General features: G+C 43.4%; 1 protein-coding gene across 1 annotated transcript; it reads right to left on the reverse strand.

Moving 5' to 3' along the window:
- Positions 1-17,229: 17,229 nt before the first annotated feature.
- GPR6 (G protein-coupled receptor 6) lies at positions 17,230-19,688 on the reverse strand. The gene is made up of 2 exons (XM_027079809.1): positions 19,469-19,688; positions 17,230-18,853 (listed from the first exon to the last, which is right to left on the reverse strand). The coding sequence occupies exon 2, from the start codon at positions 18,832-18,834 to the stop codon at positions 17,743-17,745; it is 1,092 nt and encodes a 363-aa protein (XP_026935610.1). The 5' UTR covers positions 18,835-18,853; positions 19,469-19,688; the 3' UTR covers positions 17,230-17,742.
- Between the last annotated feature and the right edge of the window lie 4,776 nt (positions 19,689-24,464).

The following is a 24,464-nucleotide window of genomic DNA, read 5'->3' on the forward strand; positions in this document are numbered from 1 at the left end:
TGTGCAGTTTAGGTGAGAGCCAGTGATCTAAAGCACCTGGCTGTTGCCTGACCCATTAAGTGGACAATCAAGAAGGGCTTAGAGGCAGGACTGATGGTCAGTGCCCCACAAGTAATTTGGAGAATTATCTCTGGTCTGCATGATTAAACTCATTTTCTAGGCTATTCTGAATGGCTCTTGAAGGACCTTTGTTTATCAGTGACCACATTTCCTAACTTTTCATCGCTCCCACTGGTTAATTTACTAAACGTTCCCAAGCTTCTATAATGAGAATTACTTTAGTGATAGGACAAATTGCAGGTCTCAGGGGCACAGTGAGGGTGGGGATCAGGATTTAGGCATCCTTGACCTGTCAACAGTCAGTGCCTAGCACTGATAGCTGTTCATTAACATTGAATGAAAAAGAAAATGTGGTTGTAATTCCTTATTCCAGGTTAATTTGGTTTGCAATGACTTCCCACTGTTTGCCTGGTCCCTGAATCCCTCAGGCTGGAGTGGCTGTGCCTAGAGCATGCCCTGCCCTGCTGTTACCCAGACAGGTTAAGCTCCAGTTGCCTGCAAACTAACAGAATTTCAGCCAAGTGGGATTCAGTCTATGCAATGATTGTAAGTGGGTGTAATTGGGGTAATACCCCTGCTTGTAGTGCTCAAACAGAACATGTTTTCTCCAACTTTTAAGCTTTCGGATGGTCAAAGACATCTTTGGAGATTTGGCTTCTTTTTCCTGCTTTGCAAGAAAATTGCTTCCTTCTACTTTTTGACTCTGAGGCTTTTATTGATGATGGGTGATGAGATGACAAAGGGGAAGGCAGACATCTCCAGCAGAGAGTGTTTTTCTGTGCAAGAGGTATTAGAACAACTGGATTGTATGTGTGAATTTAAAAGGTATGCGCCCCTATTTTCATGACCAAAAACAATCTGAAGAGTCATGAAATGAGAATTTGAAGTGGATGTCACTGAGGAAAAGCAAAATTCTTAACAGGGCTTTTCTGATCTTAACCACATTTCAGTCAAAAGCAAATCTAACATTCTGTGTATAAATAGGACAGTTTCTCATCATGAACTTGAGTGATGTGAACCAACTGAACAAAAGGGTCGCATGACAAGGTGTTTGCCTTTTTATGCAAATATAAGATAAATATTCATGAAGCTTTATTTCAGGGAAAGATATGTTAAATGGCAAAACTAATTTAAGGTTTATCTCATATATATCTTAAATACTTTTGGGAACAAGGTAGGGGTATAATTATATATTCTTAAATGTGCAAGTGTACTTGTGCTTGTACATATATGCCCATTTTCAGTGAGAATCAGGTACTGAATCATGGTTAATTCTTATTCGATGAGGGGCCTGAGGACTTGGAAAAATCACAGAATCATTATTATATGGAAATCTCATAGTGTTCAACCATGGATTCCTTGGGCCTAATAAGATCCGGACGGCGGGTGGGCTGAGGTTGCCCAGGGATCACCCAGAGGCTCCACCAGCAAGCATATTTTTGAGTGAGTCATTCCTCGTCCTAAAATGTGTTGCAGGGTGGTGGTTCTTACAGAGATGATTGCTAGAAGCCCACACCATCCCAGCTCTTGCTATGATGATTAAGAGTTGATTAAGAGTTGACCTTGCTGCTGTGTATTAAGAATCCTGGCAGGAGACGGAACTAGAAATTTGGAATAAGAGGCCAAGTACTACATTTTTAACTTTTGTATAAAGGTCACAATACTATGTTGTCTTTAATACTAGACAATATAGCCCCCATTTTATATTTTCTCTACTATAAATTAATATTTCCATTATTAAATCTATGTGCTTCATCAAAAATAATTTGGAATACAGAGAAAATAAAAAGAAATCAAACATGCCCCTATCTTAACACAGCCACTTAGCATTTTTCTTCAGCTGTACTAGCTGCCTCTGAAAATGTAAGGAGCTCGGTTGCAGTGTGTCTTTATGTAAATACTATTTAATGGACACTTTGTTTCTATGAATATCTGCTATTCATAGAGATTATAATGAGAAGAACCTGCAGTAACAAGGGGGTTTCTCAGGCTTCCCAGCTGGCCTCTTGGCTTCCCTCTGCCTCTGGGACCTCAGAATTTTCCCAGGAGTGTGTGATTTAGCTGTGCTGGCTGCAGCTGCTTGAGGACACTCTAGGATTCTGGACAGGGAGCGAGGAGCCTGCTATCCTAGGGCCTGAGACAGTTGGAAATTAACTTGACTAGTGAGTCAAGAGATCAAAGTGCAAAGGATTTAATGCCCCTTTTGTTTAAGAGTTGGAAAGAGTCTCTTTGCTTTTCGCTTTTTAGCTAGTTATTTGATCAGCTGAGCCATATCCTATCCCTATGCTGTGATGTGCTGACACCATCTAATAACATTACCATCCCAGCTACCAGAATGGTTTAGAGCCCCATCTGCAGCCCTCCCATTGCCACCAGACATCTCCCCATCATTTAGCTTTCAGCTAATAAAGCCACTTAACTGGATCATTTTTAAGGCTTCTGGGCCAATCGCCATAGCAGTGCCTAAGAAGGAAGGTGTTTCTCATCATGAAGAGGAAGCAAACTCATTCCTTGGCCCTCCTTTACCATGTATGTTTTGAATACCTTTTAAACACAAGGCTTGCTTCAGGCCTTGGGATATGGTGGTGACAAGATGGACAGGGCCCCTTGGAACTAAGAATCTAGCAAGGAGAGGCAATTTAGAGAAATAATTGCCAGAAAGGGTGAAGACTACCAGGCTGGAGGATGCTCAGCGCACTTGGAAAACATCCTGTGGAGACCTAGCCTCGTCTGAGGCGGAGGAACGTGTAAACTAGGACCTGAGGTATTACTCACCAGTTGGGAAGAGGTGGGGAGGGCAGGGGAGGAAGGTTGAGGTCGAAGGTAACAGAACATACAAAGCCTTGGAGGTGGATGAGAGCAGCATATTCAAGCACTAAAAGGCATCTGGCTTGGCTGAGGAGGGGTCCATGGGAAGAAGCTGCCAGGAATTCGTGGATGAAGAGTTTGGCTGGTCATGTGAAGGAGTCTGACTTTAGTGGCAATGGGAGCTACTGTGGGTTTAAGCAGAGGAGCTGACAAGAATAGCTCACTTCTCTGCTCTTCATACACCTTTCTCTAATGCAGGTGGAGCCCTGTGATGAACTTCTAGAACATGAAATTCCACCAGTTTTCAAAGCATTTCTGCCTTAGTCAAAGCCAGAAAGCACAGAGCAGCCTCTGGATATAGTGAACCCCCACCCAAGTTATTTAAGCAAGGGATCCCCTGAAGAGTAAGCTAGTTCTCGGCCAACGTAGCATCTCTCTAAGCCCCATCAGAGATGGGATCTTGGCTGGCCAACTGCTCAAAACAGAGTGACAAGGCTAAAATAAAAGACAACTCAGAACTCATCTCAGTCCAAACCCCTCATTTTGCAGATGAACAGGCTGAGGCCCGAGAGGTGAAGGACCTCATCTGCGGTCACACATGCAAAGGAAGAGCCAGGGCTGAGGCCTAAGTCTGACTCCCAGAGTGCCAGCCCCCCCATGAGCAGAAATTATACCCTTTTGATTACAATACAAGCGGCTTACTATATATATAGGACTACCATTTGAGGACTTTAGATGGGTCCATATGTCTAGGGCTTCTGTCCTCTCTTAATACTTCACCCCAAAGATGGCTAGAGCCTTGATTCTAAAGGACAGGGTGTAGTTTAGGGTGGGGTCTTTGTGTCAAGACAAAATGTAAAGAGGGCTATCTGGAACTCTGGCCCAGCGCAGCCCTGTGTGGAAGTGGGAAGAATGGGGCAGAGGTATGGCGAGGTGGCCAAGTGGAATCTGCATGAAGATGCAGAGGAGGGGTGGTCTATCTCCACTTTTGTTCCAGTGCCTAGTATCTAATGTGTCCTGCAGAACTGTTGAAATCCTCTTTGTACTTTTCCACTTCTCTGTTTCCAGCACTTTCCACAATGTGGAGGTGTCAGCAGTCTGAACATAAAACTAAACTATAATTAAAATAATCAATAAGAACCTCAGATAAGAAGACTGAAGGAGAGACAGTATGTCTAGATAGCTCCTCAGCAGAGCACTGGATGACTGGTACTGGCCCTAAAAGTCAACCTTCAAAGACAAAAGTGCAAAGTGAGAAGCGGCAGGGAAAGGAGAGAGAGGAAAGGAGGAGGAAAGGGGAGGGTCCAGCAGACATTGCAAGAGGTGATAGACACAGGAACAGCTAATCATGGTGCTGCCATCCTACCCAAAGAGCAGAGAGAAGTAACAACGCAGAGCAGAATGGTCCTGAGGGGGAGAGAGAGAAAACCAGTTGCTAAGCATCACAGCTCTCTGGGGGCATTTAGAGTGGGGCAAATAGCCCTCTATACACCTCAGGAAACCCTGAGCGCAACACTGGACCAAGGCAGATTGCAAGAGATGATATTCATAATGATGCCACTGAGTTATCTAAAGATTAGCCTGGGGTAAGCAAACTTCTTCTGTGAAGGTCCAGATGATATTTTAGACTCTGTAGGCCATACAGTAACAGCTCTGTCTTTGTAGTGCAAAAGCAACCATAGACAATATATAAATGAATGAGCTGCCTGTGTTCCAGTAAAACTTTATTTACAAAAATCAGTGTGCTCTGTCTACTAAGGCAAGAAAATAAGCTATATATTTTCCTAGGAGCTATTTGGTTACTAGAAAGTATCCTATTTAAGTTAGGTAAAGTCAGTTTTTTAAAAAAGAATTCAGTAGGTCACAAACCTTATAGGCATCCAAAATGGGGAACAAAATTCAGGAAGACCCACAAGGACCAGGTCCAGGGAGTCAGCAGATAAACTGCTTCTTCCATTTCTAGTGCAGCTACATGTCGGCTCCATTCACTGCTTCTCTCTCTCTGTCTCTGTCTCTCTGTTTCTGTCTCTGTCTTTGTCTGTCTGTCTCTCTGCCTGTCTGTCTGTCTGTCTCTCTGTCTCTCTCTCTCTCTCTCTCTCTCTCGACTGATTCTCCCTGCTTAATTATCAGTGCGAAAGTTGTTGACGGTGGTTGAACCAGAGTAGTTCTGACTCTAAACTTTCAGTTCAAGTGTCCACCATCTTCTAACTGAGTCTTTCAGTGTCCTTATCCCAAATTTTTGGTAGAAAGTATCTGCTTGGCTCAGCATGGTCAAGGTGTCCATCATTGTCCAGTCAGCTGTGGCCTGTGGGGATAAGTCCATCTGGTAAAACTAAGGAGGCCAGAGCAGGAAGCAGGTGTGTGTGTACAGGGCAGGTGGAGGCGGCGTGAGAACAAAGTGATTAGCATCACTACTGTATCCATTTTGCTTTATGGAAAATTCCAAATACTCACACTTCTGTGATACTGAGCAATTAATATAGAGATGAAACCATTCCGGAGAGCAATATTATACTGCTTAGGCAAATTAGCAATTATTTGAGTCAGAAATTCTGGGTCAAGTGATCCAGTAATTCTGCTCCTGAGTATATATAGTTCAAAGAAATTCTCAGACTGGTCAGTAAAGGGGCATACTTGGGAGTGCTCATTTCGAGTCTATTTGTGGTTTTAGAAAGTTGGAGACAGCCTGGGTGCCATTACTGGGAGACTGGAATGTGGTGGAAGCACACTGTGAGATTCAGCAGTGAGAAGCATAATCTTTAGAGTCTACACAGCCACAGGGATAGCTCAGAGGCATGGTACTCAGAGAAAAAGGTAAGAAACACAAGGAGATCTCACACAACACAACACCATTAATGTAAATTTAAAATATATACATAGGAAACAGAGAAAGCATACATTCTTCTGGAATACATCCAGACAAAATGATACTCAGTAAGCATATATTAGGAACTTCTGACTATGATGGACTAGCTTGTAAGAAACCAATCCTTCCACCAAGAACAACTGTAAATGCTGAATTAAAATACATGTTTGAATGTGACTTTATTTAGAAAAAGTGTCTTTGAGGAAATAATTGAGGATCTCAGTAGATGAGATCATCCCGGATTATCTGGGTGAGCCCTAAATCCAACGAAAAAGGTCCTTGTAAGAGACAGAAGAGGAGAGGACACAGAGAAGAGAAGGCCATGTATAGATGGAGGCTGAGACTGGAGTTATGCAGCTATAGGCTAAGGAATGCCTGGAGCTACCAGAAGTTGGAAGAGGCAAGAAAGGATTCTCCCCTAGAGCCTTCAAAGGGAGTGGCCCTGCCGAAATCTTGATTTCAGACTTTTGGCCTCCAGAGCTGTGAGAGAATAAATTTCTGTTGTTTTCAAAACCACCCAGTTTCTAGTAATTTGTTATGGCAGCCAGAGGAAACTAATACAGTACTGTTACCATTTCCCAAACAATGAGAAGACTGTTAATTTTCTCCATCATACAGTTTTTTTTCTACTTCATAAATTTCTGCTCTTATACAATGAAATGTTGTGTCTTACATTTTACTTCTACATATATTTCAGAGTCAACAGGACATTATGATTATTATTTTGTCAATACTTGATACTTTCACTGAAAAAAGTACCTGACTTGCTAGATGAAAAATGGCATCTTGCTGCTGCTTTTCACATTTCTTGGGTAATATAATTGAATAGTTTATCTTCCTTTTTGAAATATGTTTCATATTTTTATCAAATTTTCTAATGGGTTCATTAGCTTTTCTTGATTATAAAAATTCTTCAAATGTAAGAGAGTAACCCCTTTGTCATATATACACTTTAAATATTTACTGTGTTCTTTTTCTTCTGGTTTAGTTTATGACAGGTTTGTTTTAGCACACATACTTTAATTTCTTATGTACTTTTGTGACTCTGTTCATTGCTTTAATTTCTTATGTACTTTTGTGACTCTGTTCATTGCTTTCAGTGGGAATCCTCCCCACTCCAGAGATGTCAGAGATAGGTACTCACATATTTTCTTCTAATTTTTTAATAGAATAAAAATTTGTAATTTAACTCATTAATCTACATTAAGCTTAATTGGGGGAGGTAGAAAACTCTTGACTCTTTAGGCTAAAAGCTTTACTTAAAGTCCTGAAGATGGTCAGCTGCATGACTTAGCAGTTGAAGATGGTATTTCAAGTATGAACAATATACAGAGCAAATCCTGGACTGAATTATAGGGCACAAGAGAGTTTGGCTCTGATATTTACGGACATCTGATTTACAAGCTGATTACTCAGCTTGTCTACCAATTAACTGAATGCTTAGCCAAAGACTGTCCTCCACAACAGTGGAGCTGGAAGTTGCCACAAGACTGCTTCCTGGGTGGTATCATTCTGTCTTGACAGAAAGAAAGGCGGCCAAACTTTGAGCTTTGGGAGAATGATAAGCAGAGTCTAGGGTCAAAACTCCCTTCTTTCACCACACTGAATGGCCAGGACTCTGGAGTGGTAGGACCATTCACTCTGAGCCTGGGGTTTGAAGTCCAGAAGAGATAGTGTCGGGCTTTGCAAATACCTCCATCAGCACCCTCCTTGCCAAAAGTCCAGCCTGAGTCACCGATCCTAACAACACTCAGAGCTCTCAGTCCAGGCACTAGAGTTGGCATGGAGTCCTGGCCCAGCTGCTTTGCTAGGATGTAAGAAAGGGACATCTCTGAGAAGAGAGGGAGGGGCAGAGAGGGACTGTAAAGGTAGTTGAGAGAACATGTGAGTCTATATGGGCTGACAGAATGCCAAATACTTCATGTGATAGGGAGGAAAAAGAGGAAACCTGTCTTCCCCATTTACAAGCTGTGCAATCTTGGGTAAATGACCCATTTTCTCTGAACTGAATCCAAAGACAGTATTACAGTCTGAAGCCCAAGTGAGTGGACAAGATGGTCTCTCAGGTCCCTCCAGTCCTGACTGGCTCTGATGCTACAGCCGAAACCCCCAGCAGACCCAGTTGGCTCCCTTGACAACTGGAGAGGAAGGAAGTCACAGATAGCCACAAGCTCCAGGAGTTAAGTGAAATCTGCAAAGCCCAGGCAGATTGGTTTTCACGTGCACACTGCATGATATAGAAAGTTCTGTTGGTATGGTACCAGCCTGTCCAGTGACACCTGTCACACACTGTTTAAATGTCTCAGCAACAAAAGATAATATTATCAGCTGTCACCTGTTTCAGTAATAAAGTGGATGTGCATTCACAGTGGTGGAAATGTGACTTACCAGTATGTTATGAAACATGAGTGTATAGCTGTCTTTACCTCTGCCAATGTTTTCATAAGCATCTTTGTGTAAAATATTGGCAAAACACAAATTTAACACTTCCAGTGAAGGAAAGAATGCTGTCTTGTGTTTATTTACTGTGTGTTCCCATTAATAATAATAAAAACATCTAGGGGCAATTATTCTTTTAATACAAGGTTCACTTGAATATTACAGTAATACCCCACTACCAGGCACTATAATCATTCTTGAATTTGGTTACACTAGGACTTAAGCCAACACACACAGGAAGGCTTCCAGGACATGGCTCTCACTTGCATACTCAAATGGCCATAAACCCTTTTCCCTCAACACAACATGCCTGGACTGATAAGTACAGTACTCAGAGGACTCTCTTAGTGAGTGTAGGTCCTTGTCCCCGCTTCCTTCCACCTACATATATGTATTCGAATGTGTTCATCCAGCCACCACTCTGGGAATGTTGGCTCTCCTATACACCTCTGAAGTTCATCCAGACAGATTCTTTTCTTATAGCTGCACTGCTCTAGAAAATAACGGAGTTCTGCAGAACATCCTGGAACACAAACAACTACTGGGTGTGTAGTATATCCTAGTGAGTGAGCCCTGGTAAGTCACAGAGAATAGAGACATGGTGTGTGTGTGTGTGTACGTGAAAGAGAGAGAAACAGAAAGACAAAGTCAGAGAGGATGTGTGTGTGTGCAGGTTAATTTTTTGTTTGGTTTTATGTATAAAAAAAATCTGCTTTCAGGGAAGCAGAGGTAATATAATCAGCATCAATATTGTTCTGCTCAGGTATTCCTAAATATCAAGATTCTATTTGAAAATTAAAGATCAATATTTTTTAGCAAGTATGTAGATCTCAATTTCATTCATTGGAAAAAATGGGCATAATGCTGATTTGGATTGCTGTTTTGGAGATAAATCCTAACTAGGTATCAAAAATGTTATATGAATATCATACGTTGTATTCAAATTATTTTCAAAGCAGTAGCTAAAGATATTGAAAAGGCATTTTTGAGATTTGAAGATTACTGAAAACAGATAACATATGAAAAATATTTTATGGGTGCAGTAGAGGGAAACTTGGAAAGCAAAATGCACTTAAGGCTGTAAAATCTAGACTAGGTGAAATTCAGTATTCGTGAAGTCTGCTGTCACCAACAGTAATAACAATAGCAGCTAAGGCATACATGATGCTACCATGTGCACTACTGAACTTTATATATTAACTCATTTAACCCTTACAACAGCCTTAGAAGGTAATTACTATTATGATTCCCCACTGAACAAATAAGAATTTTCCCATGGTCTGACAGCTAGTTAAAAAGCCAGATGACCGCATCATGTAAGCTGCTGTTTTCCTCTCTCTCTCCATCTTCTTTTCTCTCTACCCTTAATTGGCAGGAACACTGATCCAATTGGCCCATCTAGTAAATGGCCAACTGCATACTCCCTTCCTTCTGGCTGGAGTAGAAGGGACAGAACTGCTCCTTGTGTGGAGGCCTTGCCGGTTTCTTCTCGCCATCCTCTGAGGCAAACAGGTGCAGGCTAACTGGCCACTGGGTCTCTCTCTCTCACCCTCTCTCTCTCATTCTGATTATCTTCTTCCCATGTCTGGAAGTTTGGTGTTGGTTTTGTTTCTTTTTATAACCACTAATGGCAAGATTTGAGACCTGGGTTTGTGTATTAAGGGCTTAAATTGGGCAAAGCAAGTCAAGCTTTGAACTGAGGCCATTTATACATTCTTGATTTAAGAGAACAGGACGGTTTATACAACCCAGCCCAGCTTCTAAGGATGCTCTGCCTTTAGGCTGTGTGCCAAAGCCACAGCTCACAGTCACAGCTAACTTCCTTCCTCCTTCCTTCCCTTCAACAGCTAATAATTTTGATAGGATATTTTCCCTCACTATTTCCCTAAGGGACCCAGTAAGTTTGTGGTAGAATTCAGATATTTCTGGATTCTCTGATCACCATCAATTTGCACTCTTTCCCTCAATTTTTCCCACAGAATCTCAACAACATATCCAAAACATGGGCTTGGGCTTGTTAGTCTGTTTGTGGAGAAGGGTTTGTGCTAAACCTTCACAATTCTCCCCTCCTGTGTGACCAGGGGCAAAGTCTGACTGAGGTTAGAAAATCAGGTCCAGTCTGGAACTGCATTTCCTTTATGCTCACTTCACGTCTTGACGTTTTTACACTGTATTCCTTCAAATGAACCCAACAGCCCCACAATGTAAAGTTTGATTAAACGGTGATAAACCTCTGTCTAGTCTTAAATAATTGAAGATTTGTGTTTGAATCTTGTGAATCTCTTCTCTCTGCAACTTGATGTTCAGGTTGGGATGGCAGAGACAGTGTATTTGTTCTCGAAACCATGAGTGGTAAAATCTTCGTGAATTCATCCATTTCTGATTCGCCTTTCTTTCTGAACATTCAGGATTATTACTTTTCCCCATGCCCTAGTAGTTAGGTGGGCTATGTGACTAGCTCTGCCCAATGGGCTGTGAGTGGAAGTGTCATTTATGGGCCAAAGCATTGCATTGCTGGTGTGAGACCCTCCAGTTCTCCCTCTCCCCAGTGATTATAGAGATAGCCTCATGTTGTAGGGATAGAGTCAGAAGATGGATGGCTACATTGCTGCATATAGAACAGTTGTCTTGGGAAGTTGCCCAGGCAGTGCAGTTAACATCTATAGGTGAGAAATCTTTGCTGTGTTAAGTCACTGTGATTTTGGGGGGTTGTTTGTTACTGCAGCATAACTTATTCTGACACATGAATCATGCCATATTGGAACTTTGTATATATATATATTTTTTAATTAATTAATTAATTTATTTTTGGCTGTGTTGGGTCTGCGTTTCTGTGCGAGGGCTTTCTCCAGTTACGGCAAGCGGGGGCCACTCTTCATTGCGGTGCGCGGGCCTCTCACTATCGCGGCCTCTCCTGTTGCGGAGCACAGGCTCCAGACGTGCAGGCTCAGTAGTTGTGGGTCATGGGCCCAGTTGCTCCGCGGCATGTGGGATCTTCCCAGACCAGGGCTCGAACCCGTGTCCCCCGCACTGGCAGGCAGATTCTCAACCACTGTGCCACCAGGGAAGCCCTGGAACTTTATATTTTATTTCCATCCGGCATTATTTTCAATTAGATGCTATTTTACTATGATTCTTTCTCTGACACTTATTTATTACAACTTTATTGAGGTATAATTGATGTATAATAAACTGTACATATTTAAAGTATACAACTTGATGAGTTTTGACATATCAAGTATACACCCATGAAATCATCATCACAATTAAGATAATGAACTTATCCATCACCCCAAAATGTTACCTTGTGCCCTTTTGCAATCCCTGCCTCTCTCTCTTTCCCATCCCTACTCCCCCAATCCCAACCATTGATCTGCTTTCTGTCACTATATATTTTCAAGGTCTTTATATAAATGGCATCTTACAATGTGTGTTCTTCTTTGCCTGGCTTCTTTTACCCAGCATAATTATTTGGAGATTTATCCATGTTGTTGCCTGAATCAATAGTTCATCCTTTTTGATTTCTGAGTAACATTCTATTGTATGGATGTACCACAGTTTGTTTATTTTTATTCATTTACCTGTGATGGACATTTGCGTTGTTTTCAGTTTTTGGCTGTTACAAGTAAAGCTGCTATGAACATTTATGTGCAAGTCTTTATATAGACATATGCTTTAATTTCTCTTGGATAAATACTTAGGAGGAGTGGAATGTCTGGGTCATATGGTAGGAGGAGTATGTTTACCTTCTTAAGAAACCACCAAACTATTTTCCAAAGTGTTTGTACTATTTTACATTCCCAACATCGGTATATGAGAATTCTAATTGCTCTACATCCTTGCAGTACTTGGTGTGGTCTGACCTTTAATTTTGATTAAATGATTACACTATCCCAAATTCACAGCTTTGTCCCCAAAGTCATCACCTTAGTTTCTTGATACTTCTCGCAATAGTCTCTTAACTGGCACTCCTCCTTCAGATAAATTGAGGGTGTCAGATGAGAACTCTGTGAACTTCCTCCCACCACCTATAAACTTAGCTGTATCAGTACCAATAATTCCTACCTTGTCTCCTGTCAGAGCAGGGGAACTGTGTCTCTACCTCCTCCTGTCTAAGTCCCTCTCTCCCCATCACATTATGTTCTGGACCCCATTCTCCTGTGAAGCCTCCCTCTGTGAGGCATCTTACTCTCTCTGCTGTCTTCTGACATTCCAATTACATGGTACTTCCTCCTCAGTCTAATAACGTATTCTATTCTTGCCCATCTTTAAAAAACAAAACAAAACAAAGACTATCTTGTGACCCAGTATTTCTCTCAAGCTACCACCCTATTTCTGTCCTTCCATTTAAAGTTAAATATATTGAAAAAAATTAGAAAATTCCCATTACCTCCTCAATCTACTGCAATCTAGCTTTTATCTCACTCTCCATTGAAGCTGCTCTCACTTAAGTCACTAGTGACCACCATGTTCCTAAATCTAGCACATTCCAAACCCTCTCTTACTTGACTCTGGGCATGCTTTACACACTTGATCACTTCCTTCTTAAAACTTTTTTCCTCTTGGTTTTCCAGAGGTCTCGCCTGGATGATCCTCCTTGGTCTCCTTTTCTCTTTTGCTTCCTTCACGGTACTCCCATATGTTATTGTGTCCAGACTGTAACTTTGGCCTTTTCTCATTCCCTCCCGTGGCTTCACTTCCACCTTAAGGTCAATGACTACTGAAATTATGTCTCCATTCCCGCCACCCTGGAAGCTCCAAAGCCACAGGCCCAGCTGCCTCCACTTGGATATTCCCACAGATCCTGACATTTAATATGTAGAAAACTTGATTCACCACCCTCTTTCTCAAATCTGCCTTTCCTGCTGTGTTCCCATCTCAGTGTTATCCCCCCATTTGAACATCCTTGACTCCTCAATTTTTCCTTAATCCCCATAATCACTCACTTAGTCAAAGACACTCTCTTCTTTGATACCTCTTGAATCCATCCCCTTCTCCTACCCCTTAGTTGATGCTGACATCAGCTCTCACCTGGATTGCTGCAACTGGTCTCCAAAATAGTCTCTTGGCTTCCAGTCTTTTCCACCTGCAATCCATTCCCAGCACTGCTCTTTGTGATCTGGTTCCTGCCTACCTCTCCAGACTTATCTCCCGTTATTTCCTCTCTGGGTTCTAGTTCTTACACACTCCAGCTATACTGAATGGCCTGCATTGCTCTGAATGGGCCACATTTTTATGCTTCATGTTGTCCTCTTGGTCTGGTACACTCCCCTTCAGTGTCTTTTGCCTTGAAAACTTCTTTTGTTCTTCTTGACTCAGTTCAGTATTGCCTTCCTACTGGATTTCCATAGAATTTCTCTGACCTTCCTATGGGATCCTTACACTCTGTATACGCCTTTATTATTGTACTTTTCATTAGTACTGCTCTCAGAGCTGTGACTGTTACCTTATATGGCAAAAGAGATTTTGCAGATGTGATTAAATCAAGGGTCTTGAGATGGGGAGGTTATCCTGAATTATCTGGGCAAGTCCTAAATGTAATCACAAATGTCCTTATAAGAGGGAGGCAGAAGGAGATTTGACTACAGAAGGAGGCAGTGTAACCACTTAAGCTAGATAATACACTGATGGCTTTGAAGATGGAGGAAGGGGCCACAGACCAAAGAATGCAACTTTAAAAGCTGAAAATTTTAAGGAAACAGATTCTCCCCCTAGAACCTCCAAAGAAAGTGCAGCCCTGCTTAAATTTTGATTTCAGCCCAATGAAATATATTGCAGACTTCTGATCTTCATAACTGTAAGAGAATAAATATGTATTGTATTAAGCTACCAAGTTTGTGGTCGTTTGTTACAGCAGCAATAGGAAACTAATACCTTGGGCCAAGAGAAGCCCTGCCCTGGGCCTCAGGCTGCAGAGGCCCCTGCTCTATTCCTATTCCAGCTGTGGGGGTAAAGAGCCTATGTCCTCAATTCTAGACTCAAGAAATTCTTCCTCAGCAGCCACATAGCACAGGGAGATCAGCTCGGTGCTTTGTGTCCACCTAGAGGGGTGGGATAGGGAGGATGGGAGGGAGACGCAAGAGGGAGGAGATATGGGGATATATGTTTATGTATAGCTGATTCACTTTGTTCTACAGCAGAAACTAACACACCATTTTAAAGCAATTATCCTCCAATAAATATGTTAAAAAAAAAAGAAAACGAAAAAAGAAATTCTTCCTGGAGGCCTATTTCTTGAGCCTAAATAACTCTTCCCCAAGTTTGTTCTTTTGAGACAGACTGTACTGCTAGTGGACCCATGCTTTGATCTGAAGGGTAGTCAAGTGAGCAACTGTTTGTAGGATGAGCCACTGTACAGACAATAGACTGAAGGGCACAAGAACTGAAGCCAGGAGACCAGAGAGAAGGCTACCACAGTAATTCAAGTAAGAGATGATGATAGTGGTGGAAATGTGAGAAGTGGCTAGATTCTGGGTATACTTTGAAAATAAAGGCAATAGGCATCCACGTTGGATGGGAGGTATGAGAGAAAGGGAAGTGTAAGTGTGATTCCAAGGTTTCTGGTCTGCACAACTAGAAAGATGTCATTGCCATTAATTTAGATGATAAAGAAGGGAGAAAGAGCACTTATTGAGGTAAAGATGAGTGGCTCTATTTTAAATGTATTAAATTTAGGATGCCTGTTAGATAGCAAAATGGGTAAGTGGTTGGATATTTGAGTGAATCTTGCTTTTCTCAAAGACTGTATGCTTCCAGCAACTAGCATAGGGTCTTGAAATAGAGATTATTAATAGTTGATGGGTCAAGTGAATATGTGACATTCCTTCCTAGAAATGTTTCAAGATATACTCACAGTTTTTTATCCTTACATCATCAAGTAGGTTAATATCCAGACCCTTGACATCACACAGCCTGGCCAACTGCGTAAGCCAGGGATATTAACAGCTTGATTGTTTAGTATCCTCTTGTTCTTGGCTCTCTCAAACGTTTTGATTAGGACTAGGGGAGATATTGAATATTAATACCAAGTGCACTGAAGTCAGATCCATAGACTGTCTTACTATCTTAGTGGTGAACTTTCTTAACTTGCTGATTGCAAGAAATTTTTCTCTGTAATTATAACATGTATAATAATTTGACTTCTTTGTTCCATCTCTGAAATCATGTTGGTTTCCCCACCACATGTTTGGAAAAGTTTACAGCCAGAGCTTTTGTTATTTCAATCCACTTGAAAGCATCCTGGATACTAATAGGGCCTGAAAGAGTGTCTGATGTTGCTGAATAGTCTATAAAGGTTGTTTGTTAGAAAATGTTAATTTGATGAATGAGCAATAACGCTGATCCTACTGGATCTAAATTTACAGCCACTATAAAACTATAAGTCTATAAAACTTAGTGTGTTTTATATTGTTAAAAAGGTCACAGCTCTGTTGCAAGATGTTGGAGACTAGATTGCTTGTGCATTTTCTCTTGTACCTTCTACAGTTAATCCTCCCCGCCCCCCGCCCCCACTCTCCTGAAGTTTCTCTTGTCAAGTTCACCAATGACATTCACGTTACAAAATCTAGAGTCATTGTTTTTAATGCTCATTTTACTTATTTTCTCAGCAATGTTTGACCCAATTGACTCCTCCCTCCTGGAACACTTTTTCTCCTTTATTTTGGATTACCGTGTTCTCTTGGTGTGATGGTTAGTTTTATGTGTCAACTTGAGTGGACCACGGGGTGCCCAGACATTTGGTTAAACATTATTCTGGGCGTGTCTTATTTTGGGTGTGTCAGCCTACTCAGTAGGCTGAGTAAAGCAGATTGCCTTCTCTAATGTAGAGGAGACTCATCCAATCAATTGAAGACCAGAAACGAACAAAAGAGCTGAGTAACTCCTGCTGCCTGATTGGTCTGAGCTGGAACATTGGTATTTTTCTGCCTTTGGTTTCTAATTGAAACATCAGTTTTTCTTGGGTCCTGAACCTGTGGGCTCTCCTGGTTCTCAGGACTTCAGACTCAGATTGGAACTACACCAGCAGCATTCCTGGGTTTCCAACTTGCTGACTGTACACCTTGAGACTTCTCAGCCTCCACAGTTGCACGAGCCAATTCTTTATAATAAATCTCTTCATATATATTCGTTTATTTGCTTGTAGGCCATCTCCCCTACTAGAGGATAACACTATGAGCAGAGACCTTTCTTCTATTTAGTTCACATCTGTATTCCCAGCCCTGGGATTGTGTCTAGCAGATAGTAGGCATTCAATAAATATTTGTGGACTGTATGAAAAAATTTGCTTGTATATGTTTTCCTAAGGCCTAAGACCAGTAACTACCTGTGCTTGTGTGCATATGTCTTCACAGGTGCTCAGAATATGTCCATATATGTTATCTTATTTATACTCACATAACCTGTAAGAAAGGAAGGAGGGGAACAATTTAACAATTCCGAATGGGAATATTAGTTCTTGAGGATATTAGTTTAATGTCCTGTACTTTGAAGATAAGAGTGCCTCAAAGTGGGCTACTGGGCTTATCTTAATTTACCTCATGAACACAGTATATCTTGGAATCCTGTCTTTGATGAATTTATTTATTTTATAAGGCTGTGCATTTTGCTACAAGACCTGGCCAGTAACAGTATACTCAGTCAATATGAATTTTCAACATTTAAAATTCTTTCCAAACTGGAAAAAATACATCTAAGATTTGTGGTTTCAGGATTCACAAGTGCACATGTGGTAAGATAAAGGAATGGTTTCAGACATCCTCTGGAGCTTGTCTTCCAAACCCAGTAACCAAGGGCGTAGATTAATTTGCACTGATACACAAATAACCCTTTAGTGTCCTGTGAATACCGTTATGGGAATATATTACTCAGTTCCTGTACCTCCCCAATAATCTGGATTAGGTGTTTCAGTGACAATTTATGAGCAATGTGCAAATGTGTGTGATTTTTTACCTTAAGATTTTCACAGGATGGAGATAACACATAATAAACTTTTAAAGTAAATACACTAATAATTTGTCTCTTAAATAGTAATTCTATCATCAGTCACATGCCAAAAATTACATTTTTATAATGTGTTTATTTGTGTACAAAATATGTTGTAATTTACTGATGCATATGCAGCAAAATAGTCTATCACATACAACAAAAATACACTTTTACCCCCCTTCCCCTGCCCTTGAAAATGGCAACACTGTTTTGGCAGTTCAGCAGCTAAAAATAAAGTGCCATAATTAAGCAGTATTGGAATGTCTTCATTTGACAAGTGTGATGTACAATTTGAGTATACAACCGCCTTTTTGTTAGTTTTTTCACAGAACAGGAAATTCCACATCCTGAACACCTCCAGAAGATACAAATATTTGTATATATATGTACACATGTATACACTGTATATGTAAAGTTCCAACAAGCCTCTTTGTCCTTGTGAGTTTGTTGTGCTTATGTTTATTATCTCTTTCCAAAGTCAGAGTCACAGTATGGGATCTCAGAGTCCATCAGCAGGCACTGAGAAGCTCACCAAAGGCTGGCTTGTTGGGGGCGTGGTGTTGGTTAGAGGATGGAGGGAGCCTTCAGACCTCACTGGGGGACCTGGAGCGGAAGGGCACTTTGGACTGGAAACAGCCACAAAACAAGAGCCACAGGGCGCGTTGGATCTCCTGGTTGCGGAAGGCATAGATGATAGGATTGATCATAGAGTTGTAGGTGGCGGGCAGCAGGGTGGCGTAGGTGTAGACAGCTGGGTCCTCATGGCTGCCTACCACGCAGTAGATGGCAAAGGGCAGCCAGCTGGCACCGAAAGTGCCCAGCACCACGGCCAGCGTACCCACACCCTTTCTGGTGGCGGCAAGGTGGGGCGGCGCCAGGCAGTGCTGCTGCAGCGCGATCTGGTGCGCGTGACGCCAGACCACCTTGCAGATGCGCACGTAAAGGTGCAGCATGATGCCGAAGACCGCAAAGAAGGTGGCGGAGAGCAGTGCCACGTGGCTGCGCGTCAGCGGGCGCACCACGCTGCAGGCGGCGCGCTCTGCCAGGCAGTTCCAGCCAAGCACCGGCAGCAGCCCAAGGCCTAAGGACACCGTCCAGGTGGCAGCGAGAAGGAGGTGCACGCCCAACAGGGTCCGTCGCGAGTAATAGGTGAGCGCGTTGTAGAGGGACAGGTAGCGGTCCACCGTAATGGCCAGCAGGCTGCTGACGGAGGCAGCGAAGGAGGCCACGAGGAAGCCTACAGTAAGCAGGCTCACAGTCTCCGAGGGCACCACGTACTGGAATACGAAGTGCAGAATGAGACCGCAGCCCGCCAGCAGGTCGGCGGTGGCCAGGCTGCCTACCAGCACGAACATGGGCGTGCGCAGCGCAGGTGTGGACGCGATGAGCGCCACCACCAGCGCATTTTCGCCTGCGATCACCGTCCCAGACACGCAGAGCAGTACGTCCCATGGATTCACTGAAGACAGCAGCAGCCCCGTCGGCCCCCCTGGCAGCTGCGAAGACAACTCCAGCGACGCATTAGCTGCGCCGCTGCCCCCCAGCGCAGCTGCGGCTGCCGGGGGCCCCCATTCACCGGTGTCCCGCGCTCCTGCTGCGGTGGCCGCTGCCGCCGCACCCTCGGCCGCCACTGCCACCACCTGGGAGTCGTTGAGCGAAGATGAGCTCGCGTTCATCACAGCGGGAAGCTACACCCTGCGTGGACAGGGAGAACAAGCGTCAGGTGTGCGGTTTACGCCGCCAGGGTACTTCGCCGGGCGCTGCTCCCCCGCTCATATTGCCCATCCCACCCCGGGACCCCGGGGCAGAGCGAGGAAGCAGTGGTTGAGAGCCAAAAATAAATACCTGTTGAGTGAGTGAGCGTGTGAGTGCAATGCACAAGGGATGGCCGCACTGATATCTGAGTTTTTGCACAGATATACACACGAATAACACGCACTCGCATACACACAGATCACGTAAGTATGCCTGTATTTGCACACGCATCTTGCGCACCAAGCTAGTAGTGTCAGCCTCAGTGAGTGCCGCCCTGGCTCTGACCGGCTCGGTCAGGCGCTCTCCTCAACTGGGAGGCGGAGTAGCTGTCCACGGTGCTGAAAGCGAAGTTTCTGCGACCGTGGAGCACAGCGGACCCCGGAGGCCAGAGACCCCCTGGGAAAGCGGTTTCGGGGGAGAGAAGCTAGGAGGTCTGTGTAGGTGGAGGGTGTGTGGCGTCATGCTTGGCTCCAGGAAGGAGCCATCCCCTGGCCATCCTTCACCCCTTCCCCTCTGCACGCCCTCAGAGTTCCTTTAGAGAGCCGGGCTGCTCACCTGGGGAGTCAGGGCTTCAGGAAATCGCTGATCATGAGCGCTGTGGCTGGGCGCCAGGATGCGCTGCCCGCGCGGACAGAGCCGACGCCTGAAGGAGGTGGCCGGGACGGCGCGCAGAGGAGTGCAGGGCGCTGGTAGCTGTGCCGGCGCCGCTGAGAGTTACAGAGACACAGTCAGTACAAGAAAAGGCCGGTTACGAGCAGCGCGCCCGCTGGAGATTGACAGGCAGGGCGTGGTGACGTCAGGCTCCTGTTTCCAGGGTGCGAGCTAGGCACTCGCTTTCCTCGCCCGCCCATCAGCAAGCTCCCTCACCATATACCCTCTCCAAAGGATGTCTCAGAGGGTTCAAGGAGGGAGGAGAAACCAGAGGGCCGCCGCCGGCCCGGAGCCTCCAGGAATGGGATGGAAGAAAGAGGCAAGGGAGAAAAGAGTGGAGACTAAGGGCAGGCAAGGAGGGTGAGATGGGAGGGGAGCGATGAGGGATGAGTTGCACTGGCCAGGCTGCAAGGCCCCAAGTCAAAGGTCACTGAGGGGGACAGGTTGAAGGAAAAGGCCTGGAGAAGGGGGAGGCTGGGGGCAGAGAGGCCCAATCGCACGCAGAGTTGCTACCTTAAAGGAAAAGTACTGTTTGGGGGACAGGAATGAACTGGTGTGTGTGGTGGGGGAGGATGAGGTTTTTTTTAAAGGATGTTTTAAGGATGTTTCTGGTACAGTGTGTCAGCTGAGTAGAGCCAGAGGAGAAAAGCCAAGTTGTGGGGAACAGAGAAAAGATGGAACAGTTGAGGAAAACAATCTCTTCTTTTGCAGGTTACCTGTGCAATCAATTCCTCTCTCTCCCTCCATTTCTCCCTGTCCCTCACTATCTTTCTTGAACTCTACACAGCAGGTTTCACCATGATCTTCCCAGTCGAATGTTTCCCAACTGCACTAGCTAATAGTGCTCTTGGAACTTGCTTTTCAATTAAAGACCAGGTCTGGGTCTTGTTAGAAAAGAAGAAAACAGCAAAATGTGATTTACTTTGCTGGCAACAGACTTTGCCCTGTTAATTAGTACCCTATGAAACAAATTACAGGACGAAAATAGTGATAACTCAGCTGCACCAGACTTCAGTAGGCAGGAGTTTTATTTTCAGCTCCGATAAATCATCCTTTTGGTTTAAAGGCGTTTTGTTTTGTCAGTAAAATACAAGTATTAGACTTCTTCTTCTTTTTTTAATTATCCAGAATCTCCAATAGCTGTACTTGGGGGAAAAGCTAAAATAGTTGACTCCATCTAAGACTCTAGAATAAATGATTGCATATTGGCATGATGGTATTATGCCAGAGCCACAGACATGATTTTCAGGGACCACATGCTCTGGGCAAGGTGAAAATAGACAACATTTGTTACTGGTCCTTCCTCTACTTTTCCCTGTATACCTTCTTCTCTCTCCTGGCTTCACTTTGCCTCTACACCCAGGGGCCCCAAAAGAAAAAATATATTCGGACTGTCTACAGGCTGGAGTGGAAGGGGGATTTTTATCCTGGCCTTCTCCCTCTAAAAATGGCCCCCAAGTCCAGACTACTCCTGCCCTCCTGCACCTGTGCAACTGAACTTAACTAAAGAAAAGAAGGAAAACTATAGGACCACTCAATTCTTTGCTGCTCTTTGCTGTATTAGCCAGTGTTGGCCCATAAGATGAGTTTACATACAATTTCTCCATTTGGGGAGTTTATAAAATTCTCATGAACCTTCAAATTGACTGAAGTTCTAAGTTTCTGGAAAGTATCATTTTGAGTTTCAGTAAAAGATTGTCAACTAAAAGCCAAGAATGTTATTTCAGAGCTGTCAAGCAAACTGTCAAACCACTGTAATCACATGTTAATTGCAAATTTTTCAAACAATTAGATAAAGGCCCAAGGGAAGGAGAATCCTTCTTAGTGACTGAATTTGTTACATTTTTACATGTCACAAGGCAGTAGAAAGTATGAGAATAAAATTGAGCAAACAGAGATCCTGTGTTTCAGACATCTTCAGGCTTTCACTATTGCCAAGAAGGGACTGACTTTTCAGTAGTTTCAGGAGGAGGACAACACCCATATAATCATGTACATAAATGCTGGTTGAGGGTTTGTAGACTGTCTTTTGGTCGTGCCAGTCTCTGGTTACCTCTCTCAGATGCTAGACTGGATCCTGACAGCAGACAGGCACATTCTTTCAAGCTCCTCCTTATCTCCCCCACACCCACCTATCTCCTGGGAGGCAGAAGATGGGAAAGAAGAAAGGTATGGGTTCATTGGTTATGGATGGGTATTAGATGTACTTCATTGCCACTCTGCCCACAGCTCCTCACAAGAACCTGCCCTTCCAGTGATCTCCTAGAATGTTCAGCCTGTGAACCATGTGACAATTTCCACCCCCAGCCCAGCTTATGGGAAGAGACTGATGCTTGACCCAAGGCTAGACAAGACCAGCCATTATTTGCTGGACAGTGACCAGATTCCCTTCCTGAAAATTTGAACTAAGAAACATTGTGACAATGGTCAGTCAGTGCTGGGCTCTGGACCTGAAAGATCATGATAAGTTAGGGCTGCAGCACTCATGTTGAACCTTGTGTGAAATGAGAATCAGAGGAAGACAGCTGCAATGGAGGAATGAAGCAGATGTGCAGAGAGGAACAGAGATAAGGGAGATCAAATGAGTGAGAGATGGAGGGAATGACCTCAGTCCCTGAGTATCTGGTTGCCAGCTCTGGGAGTCTAGATCCCTGGATCCCTTGAAATTAGTATTTGTAGTCTCTACTACAAACCTTCCTAATCTTGAGGTTTCTTGAGTGGGTTTCTACTCTGAATCTTTGATACTTGACTGAAACACACAACTAAATGTATTATTCATCCACCAGGTTGTCTGATCCTGGTTATGTTTTGGGATGTGCAAAGTTTGGTTTCTGGCTTATAGGCACAGGTTAAACTCATTACCACCTCTGTGACACACCCAACATATCCTCTGGCGCCTTTATATTCCAGTACTATCCAAGCATAAACACAAGGAAACTTTCCTTCTCTGAGGTTATGCCCAGGAATCACAACCTCTCAACCACAACTCTTTCTCTTGCTCCCCTGGCTATCTCTTGCCCACCTCAGGCTCAGCTAGTGGTTCCCAACCCTTGCTGCACATTAGAATTACCTGGAAAGCTTTTTAAAACTACTGACTCCTGGATCTCTCACCCAGAGATTCTGATTCATTTGTCCTGGAGTGAGGACCAGGCACCAAATTTCCTAAAGACTCTAATGGAAAGCCAGGGTTGAGAACACTCATCTTAGCAATCATACCATTTCATTGTCAGTTTAGCATGCAGTGAAACTCCTAAAAATTGTAGATTGGAGTTTGGAATAGTTGCAATAAGGGAATTTTAGCAACAATCCAGCTTCAAATCACTTAGTGTAATTTCAGATTCAGGACACTGACCAGTCCTCTGTGACCTTTAATTTTCCACGCTCACAAGAACCTTCTTTATGTCCCAAGATGAAAGCTGACGCTTGGTTCCCTTTTAGCCCTGATGAACTCAGTAGCCCCATCAAGGAGCTCTAAATTCTGGTTGCCCTGGACCCTCTATTTTTCTGTAGCTCTCAGGTATTTTCCCTGTTCCTTATTCTGAGTTCACAGCCACTTCCCAGGTGTGCCCTCTCCTGGACCAGATCTTTGCAAATCAATTCTATTTTACAAAATCAGAGCTGAAGTCAGCCAAACTGTCTAGACCTTATAAAACTGGGTTGGAAAGACCCTTACCAGCAATTCTGGCCTCTCTCTGGGCATCTACACACACACACACACACACACACACACACACACACACACACACACACTCATGTGCACACACACACTCCCTCTACTTGGTTCTTAGAAATAAAAAATACAGTTTTCTACTGGGAAGTATAGGTCTATTTGCTGGTATACAGATACTTGTGCTGACAGCTCAGGAAGAGAGCAGGTGCTTAGTGAGATGTATGAAGCCGTTACTAAGAAAGGTCATTGCTGAAAGAGGCAGGAATCACAAGGGGCATTGAATACTCTAAATTGTATGGCCAGAACCAAGGTCTTGGATGGAGGTAATCTTCTGGGGACACATGCTGAGGCAGATAAATGTTATTAAAAATGTCTCCTTTTCTCTGCCTCCACCTGTCCCCATGGTTTCCTCTCCCCCTAAAGCATCAACGATGGGTCATAATGTCCAAGGTACCTACCTCCTCAGCATGTCCAAACACATCAGCGATGCTCCTGCTTCATGCCAGGTGAGCAGTCATCACTCCAGAGGGCTGTTATCCTGGGAGGTCAGCATCACATGATATTCCCACCAACTTTAGAAAAGGACCAGGCTACATTATTATTATTACATGTCCACATGATCCAGAACATTGTGCTGTACAGTTGAAATTTTTTCTTTAATTCAGTTGGTGAGCAACACCTCTTTTTTTGCATGAGAAACACATCAGGAAAAATAATAACGTTTAAAGACACGTTTTTGTTCATAAAGAGTGAAAATAACTTTATTGAGTTTTGTGGAGGTATGTATAATCTTACAATTTAGATTACTAGCTGAATATGAGAATGATAAGTTGGTTCTATTGGTATATTTGAAAATTAACAAGGAGGTAGTCTTCTAATCTGCTGTGCCCTACTTTTTCAAAGTGCTTTGAAGCTCACACAGTGGGTTCATACTCATTACCTCATTTTATTCTTTGAAACAATTACATGGAGTTTGGGGTTATTTTCTTGCAGATGTGACAAGTGAAGTTCAGAGAGGTGAAATGAGTTGTCCAAGGGCACACAGGTCACCAGCAAGTACATTGTGTACAAGATAGCAACAATCTCATGGGAAAGCAAAACAAACATGGATTCAATGTATGCAAAGGTATGTAGACTCCAAAACTCAAAGAGGCCTTACCTTGGATAGATGTATCCAAAATGATGGAGGTTATAACTTCAAAATCACTATGAGCAGCAGTTGATAGATGA

The sequence above is a fragment of the Aethalodelphis obliquidens genome, unplaced genomic scaffold (assembly GCF_003676395.1).
Source record: "Aethalodelphis obliquidens isolate GAN/ISIS:26980383/991018 unplaced genomic scaffold, ASM367639v1 scaffold3, whole genome shotgun sequence".
Taxonomy (NCBI): Eukaryota; Metazoa; Chordata; class Mammalia; order Artiodactyla; family Delphinidae; genus Aethalodelphis; species Aethalodelphis obliquidens.

What these genes read in the sequence shown, in the direction of transcription:
- GPR6 (XM_027079809.1), bottom strand. Translation starts at nt 18,834, where the DNA reads ATGAACGCGAGCTCATCTTCGCTCAACGACTCCCAGGTGGTGGCAGTG.